General features: G+C 51.4%; 1 protein-coding gene across 1 annotated transcript in view; it reads left to right on the forward strand.

The window, feature by feature from the left end:
* The first annotated feature begins 4233 nt into the window (after window positions 1-4233).
* Window positions 4234-7500, forward strand: part of slc16a10 (solute carrier family 16 member 10) — a 6076-nt gene continuing 2809 nt past the window's right edge. The window contains exons 1-3 of the mRNA XM_084490086.1: window positions 4234-4388; window positions 5370-5799; window positions 7216-7359. Coding sequence (XP_084346212.1) covers window positions 4264-4388; window positions 5370-5799; window positions 7216-7359 — 699 coding nt within the window. The 5' untranslated portion in view covers window positions 4234-4263. The remainder of the gene's footprint in view (window positions 4389-5369; window positions 5800-7215; window positions 7360-7500) is intronic.

Consider the following 7500-nt stretch of genomic DNA (forward strand, 5'->3'; position numbering starts at 1 on the left):
GAAGGAGGGAGAGAGAGGGAGGGGGATGGGGCCAGGATGCCAGAGCCAGGATATAATCCAGGCTCTGGCATTCGCACAACTACAGTATTCACCATAAACACACATCTGGAATTCTTTACTGTGCAGCTGTCTCTCTCTCTCTCTCTCTCTCTCCCTCTCCCTCTCTCTCTCCCTCTCTCATGTTCTCTCTCTCTCTCATGTTCTCTCTCTCTCTCTCATGTTCTCTCTCTCTGTCTCTCTCATTCTCTGTCTCCCTCCCTCTCTTCTTCCCTCCTTCCCTCTCCTCTCTCTCCTCTCTCTCCTTCTCTATTTCCCACTTGTTCTTTTTCTCCTCTTCCTCCCCCTCTCTCTAATCCCTCGTTCTCTCGCCCTCGTTCTCCCTCTGTCTGTCTCCCTCTGTGTTCCTCCCTCTCTCTCTCTCTCTCTCTCTCTCCCTGCCTCTCTCTCCCTCTCCCTCTCTCTCTCTCTCTCTCTCTCTCTCAGCAGACCAGAGCATCGGGTCCAAACTCGGCCCTTAAGCTCATTGGCGGTGACAGCTCAGGTGTATTCTGGTCCGGTCCGGTTTAGTCTGGTCTGGACCTGCTCCAGTCTGCTGTGGAACCGGTTCAGTCTGGTCTGGCAGACCTTATCCCACAGATGAGATCGGGATGAACGTCTGAGCCCGATGAGCTGTGATCTAAACAAACACACAAGCCCTTCATTCTCTTTGCTTCATATCTGTTCTGACCAATCATGTTGCTGGAGGCAGTGAGCTGCAAGGAGCTCATTGGTGGGACCGCACATGTTTTCACTAAAGGTTTTTTCAAATGAACACCGCGTACACAAGCACTCAGACTCCGAAGGCTCCATTCACGTTTTTCGGAGGTAGTGCATCTCCGAAACAGGAAGTCAAGCGTAGCTCCGCCCCTTGCAGCCTTGGTTTTCCGCCCAGTGTCTGAAACGTCTCCCACCCCCCACCCACCCCCACCCCTTCCCCCCCCCTCCCCTCCTCCCCCATCCAGAAGTTCTGCAACAACAAAGAATTCTAAGTCACCTAAGCGCTACCTTGCATGGAGCTAACAGCTAGCGGTGCTAAGTGCTAGCCTCCATGCTGTTTGTTTTCCAGCTGGCCGCGCGCTCAGCTGCCAGGGCTAGCGATGCCGCGCTCCATTAGCTGGTTTCCGTTGACTCCCGTTAATGGCGCAGCCTGGCGGCTAATATGCTAACACGAGGAGGGCGGGGTTTGTTTGCCCGCCGCGCCGCGGTCTTACGCACGCTGGCTTGTTTGTTGTTCTAGAGGTTCTCTGGGAAACCAGACCACACCGTTCTGACCTCTGCAAACACACACACACACACACACACACACATATGGCCCACAGTAGCTAATGGAACCACAATAACACCCCCCCCCCACCCACCCCCCACACACACACACACACACACGCACACACACTTTTCGCACCCCTTTTCCACCAACATGTGACTGTGGCTGCCGTTCCAGACGAGTACTTCGACTCGAACGTGAATCGGTTTGGAATCCGGAAAAAGTTTGGAAAGGCCAAAGAATGGCCGCTCTTCCTTGACCTGAAGTGGTTACCATGACGACATAAGTGGGCGTGGCCTATTCATCAGGTTGGCGGGGTGAAAGAGAGGACGGAGAAAAAAAGGTGGTTTACTTCCGGTGTGCAGTAGACATAACGATGAGGCGTCCTTGATGGCGACGGTTCCACTCCAGACCGGTGGGGGGGGGGGGCGCGGGGGGGGGGGGGGGGGCGCGGGCGGGTCCGGTCTCCTAGAAAGCACCAGGGTCTGTAGGCTCCTGGACGGAACCGCTTCTAGAACCAGAGCTCTGATCTGGTGGGAGAGGAGAGCCGTCAGGAGGACACGGAAGCTACTGGAACATCACACAACACGTCACCTCCTCTCAGGGATGGGGACGGAAGCTACTGTAGCCGCTACTGTAGCCGCTACTGTAGCCGCTACTGTAGCCGCTACTGTAGCCGCTGCTGTAACCGCTACTGTAGCCGCTACTGTAACCGCTACTGTAGCCGCTACTGTAGCCGCTACTGTAACCGCTACTGTAACCGCTACTGTAGCCGCTACTGTAGCCGCTACTGTAGCCGCTACTGTAACCGCTGCTGTAACCGCTACTGTAGCCGCTACTGTAACCGCTACTGTAGCCGCTACTGTATCCGCTACTGTAGCCGCTACTGTAACCGCTACTGTAGCCGCTACTGTAACCGCTACTGTAGCCGCTACTGTAACCGCTACTGTAACCGCTACTGTAGCCGCTACTGTAGCCGCTACTGTAGCCGCTACTGTAGCCGCTACTGTAACCGCTACTGTAGCCGCTACTGTAACCGCTACTGTAGCCGCTACTGTAACCGCTACTGTAGCCGCTACTGTAACCGCTACTGTAGCCGCTACTGTAGCCGCTACTGTAGCCGCTACTGTAGCCGCTACTGTAGCCGCTGCTGTAACCGCTGCTGTAACCGCTGCTGTAACCGCTACTGTAACCGCTACTGTAGCCGCTACTGTAGCCGCTACTGTAGCCGCTACTGTAACCGCTACTGTAACCGCTGCTGTAACCGCTACTGTAGCCGCTACTGTAGCCGCTGCTGTAACCGCTGCTGTAACCGCTACTGTAACCGCTACTGTAACCGCTACTGTAGCCGCTACTGTAGCCGCTACTGTAACCGCTACTGTAACCGCTACTGTAGCCGCTACTGTAGCCGCTACTGTAGCCGCTGCTGTAACCGCTGCTGTAACCGCTACTGTAACCGCTACTGTAGCCGCTACTGTAGCCGCTACTGTAGCCGCTACTGTAGCCGCTGCTGTAACCGCTGCTGTAACCGCTACTGTAACCGCTACTGTAGCCGCTACTGTAACCGCTACTGTAACCGCTACGACGACCCCACTACCACCCCGCCACGGCCGCGCTAACCCTGCGTTAGCGCTGCTCCCTGGGTGGCGGCGGCGGCGGCGGCGGCTAGCAGGGGGTCAGTGGGTTCAGGGCAGCAGTAATAGCAGCTAGGCTAAGCGCGGCAGACAGACGACTTAGCGCAGCTCTGCCGGCGCCCGCGGCCGCGCTGCAGCAGCGCCGCTTCGGCCCGGAATCCTCCTGTCTGCCGACGGAGCCGCGGCCGCAGAACAGTCATTTCCTGTTGTCTCCGAGGGAGTCCCCCCCGTGGAACGGCTCTGTCTACAGTACTACTACTGTACTACTACAGTACTACTACTGTACTACTACTGTACTACTACAGTACTACTACTGTACTACTACAGTACTACTACACTACTACTACTGTAGTAGTACAGTACTACTACTGTACTACTACAGTACTACTACAGTAACCTGTACTACTACTGTACTACTACACTACTACTACTGTAGTAGTACAGTACTACTACTGTACTACTACTACTGTAGTAGTACAGTACTACTACTGTACTACTACAGTACTACTACAGTACTACTACTGTACTACTACAGTACTACTACAGTAACCTGTACTACTACTGTACTACTACAGTACTACTACTGTACTACTACAGTACTACTACTGTACTACTACAGTACTACTACAGTAACCTGTACTACTACTGTACTACTACTGCACTACTATGGTACTACTACGGTAACCTGTACTACTACTACTACTACTGTACTACTACAGTAACCTGTACTACTACTGTACTACTACAGTACCCAGAACTACTACTCCACTACAATACTACCTTACTCAGTACTAGAATACCCGGTACTACAGTACTACTACAGTTCTACAATAATACAGCAACAAGTAATATTACTTATTAGTATTGATAGGTACTGTCTGCAGTACTGTAGTACTGTAGTCACTGTTATGATGGGTAACTTTCTTTAGGTACTGTCTGTAGTGCTATAGTACGAGTGTACTGTAGGATTATACTGTAGTACTGTAGTACTGTGACTACTGAGTACTGAAGTGGCTAGAGACCATTTGGTATGTTGTGACCATCCCCATGGTGATGAGAGACACACACACACAGACACACACACAGACACACACAGACACACACACAGACACACACACAGACACACACATATATACACACCTACAGAACATAACTGTAATTATATTATTAATAAGTGCAATCTAACCCTGTCTCTCTCTCTCTCTCTCTCTCTCTCTCTCTCTCTCTCTCTCTCTCTTTTTCTCTCTCTCTCTCTCTCTCTCTCTGTCGTCTGTCGTGTGTGTCTATGTCTATGTCTCTCGCCCAGCCTGGGTGGGCTCTCTCTCCATGGGGATGATCTTCTTCTGCTCGCCCATCGTCAGCGTGTTCACCGACATCCTGGGCTGCCGGGTCACCGCCGTGGGCGGGGCCGCCGTGGGCTTCATCGGCCTATTCGCCAGCTCCTTTGTCACGTAAGGGGAAACGTCCAATCACGCGCTTGGGATAAGATGCTCCCAAATCGAGTTAATGTGCAGTATTACATTTTGTAGGGACATACTGTACTGTGAACATATTTAATGTACTATTACATGTAACATGTCACGTTAAAATACAGAAAGTATTTTAGGATTTACAGGATTCACGTTGCTACAGCAACATTAAGTTGTACTAGTTTCTATAGTGTATAATATATATATATATATATATAAAAAATGTATGTATAATAATAGTGATATATATATAATGTTAACAGACTTTGTTAGTAGAAGTATGTATAAATTGATATATATGTGTGTGTATATATACGTATATATCTATCTATCTCTATCTATGAACTATGTCATTATATTTCATGATATATTGTCCAGGTTTCTGGGTGCTGGTTAACATGAGTTTATATTTATTAACATGAATATATATTTATATTTCTCTATCTCTCTGTGTCCAGGTCTCTGGGTGCTGGTTCACATGTCTTTATATACGTATTAATATCTCTATATCTCTATATCTCTGTGTGTGCAGGTCTCTGGTGCTGGTTATATGTATTAATATCTCTATATCTATATCTCTATATCTCTGTGTGCAGGTCTCTGGTGCTGGTTATATGTATTAATATCTCTATATCTCTATCTCTATATCTGTGTGTGCAGGTCTCTGGTGCTGGTTATATGTATTAATATCTCTATATCTATATCTGTGTGTGCAGGTCTCTGGTGCTGGTTATATGTATTAATATCTCTATATCTATATCTGTGTGTGCAGGTCTCTGGGTGCTGGTTATATGTATTAATATCTCTATATCTCTATGTCTCTATCTGTGTGTGTGTGCAGGTCTCTGGGTGCTGGTTATATGTATTAATATCTCTATATCTCTATCTGTGTGTGTGTGCAGGTCTCTGGGTGCTGGTTATATGTATTAATATCTCTATATCTCTATCTGTGTGTGTGTGCAGGTCTCTGGGCCCGCTGTACTTCACCTACGGCGTGGTGTTTGCGTGCGGCTGCTCCTTCGCCTACCAGCCCAGCCTGGTGATCCTGGGCCACTACTTCAAGAAGCGGCTGGGGCTGGTGAACGGCATCGTGACGGCGGGCAGCTCCTTCTTCACCATCACGCTGCCCTTCGTCCTGTCCCGCCTGCTGGCCACGGCCGGCCTGCAGTACACCATGAGGGTGCTCAGCGTGCTCATGTTCATCCTCATGCTGGCCGGCCTCACCTACAGGCCCCTCCTCCCCGCCAAGCCCCGCCCCTCGCACCCGGGCAGCCGCTGCCCGCCCATCAGGCAGGTGTTCAACCTCAACATCTGGCGGTCGCTAGGCTACCGCATCTGGGCCTTCGGCATCCCGGCCGCGCTCTACGGGTACTTTGTGCCCTACGTGCACCTGGTGGGTACACACACGCACACACACACACACGCACACTGTCAAGCACACACTGTCAAACACACACACACACACACACACACACTGTCAAACACACACACACACTGTCAAACACACACACACACACACTCTAGAACACACACACTCTCTCTTAAACACACATACACTTAAACACACACACACACACACTCTCAAACACACAAACACACACACACACACTCAAACACACACAGGCACGAGTGCAGGCACGCACGTGCACACGTGATGTGCCAATCACAAAGTGGTTGCGCAATCACAAGCATATACACACATACACACACACACACACACACACACACACACACACACACATTGGAAAGAGAGTTGACATCAGGCTGTTAAAGCCACGTGTTGCACTCTATGTCACCTGCAGCACTCTTACACACACACACACACACACACACACACACACACACACACACACACACACACACACACACAAAGACAAACACATACACACACACCCACAAAGTGTGTGTGCTGATGCTGGTGTTTTCTGGGTCATGTGACTGTGATCACATGGGGTCTTGCTGATGTCAACGCTGACCGTTGGTCTCATGTACACCTTCTCCCCCCCCCCCCCCCCCCCCACCCCCTGCTGCTCCTCTCCCTCCCCTCCTGGTTCTCCTGCTCCTCCTGCTCCTCCTCCTCCTCCTCCTCCTCCTCCTCCTCTCCCTCCATGGCTCACTAGCGGCCCCCAGTGGCCCCACAGTGTCAGTGCAGCCTGGGAGATATTTATGCATTTATCCTCCTTTGATGTGTCCTGTGCACATATGTCAGTACAAAGTGCACTAAGAGGTCAAAATACATACAATATTTATATAAATATATATTATGATTATATATATATATATTATTATTCAAAACCCTGCTACGGCTGGCCCAGGACCGCTGACCGTCTACACCGTGGACCAGTGAGCCACGTCCACGCCTTCAGCGCTCAGTAGCTAGCTCCTCAGCCTCCTCAGCCTCCTCAGGCTCCTCAGGCTCCTCAGGCTCCTCAGCCTCCTCAGGCTCCTCAGCCTCCTCAGGCTCCTCTGGCTCCTCAGCCTCCTCAGGCTCCTCAGGCTCCTCAGCCTCCTCAGGCTCCTCAGCCTCCTCGGGCTCCTCAGCCTCCTCAGCCTCCTCAGCCTCCTCAGCCTCCTCAGCCTCCTCAGGCTCCTCAGGCTCCTCAGCCTCCTCAGCCTCCTCAGGCTCCTCAGCCTCCTCAGCCTCCTCAGCCTCCTCAGGCTCCTCAGGCTCCTCAGGCTCCTCAGCCTCCTCAGGCTCCTCAGCCTCCTCAGGCTCCTCAGCCTCCTCAGGCTCTTCAGGTATTGGTCGGCTGAGCTGTCGTAGTGATGGTAGCGGGGGGGGTAACGGGCTGTGATTGGCTGCCTGCAGATGAAGCACGTGGAGGAGCGGTTCGGCGCCGACGCCAACAAGGAGGTGCTGCTGATGTGCATCGGGGTCACGTCCGGGGTCGGACGCCTCATCTTCGGCCGCGTGGCCGACTACGTGGATGGAGTGAACAAAGTGTACCTCCAGGTGAGGCCCGACGCGCACTCCTGGGATACACTCTAGTGATATAGGGGAGTGTTTTACACACTAGTGATATAGGAGAGTGTTTTATACACTAGTGATATAGGAGAGTGTTTTACACACTAGTGATATAGTAGAGTGTTTATA

This window comes from Micromesistius poutassou, assembly GCF_964030765.1.
Source record: "Micromesistius poutassou genome assembly, contig: SCAFFOLD_1386, whole genome shotgun sequence".
NCBI lineage: Eukaryota > Metazoa > Chordata > Actinopteri > Gadiformes > Gadidae > Micromesistius > Micromesistius poutassou.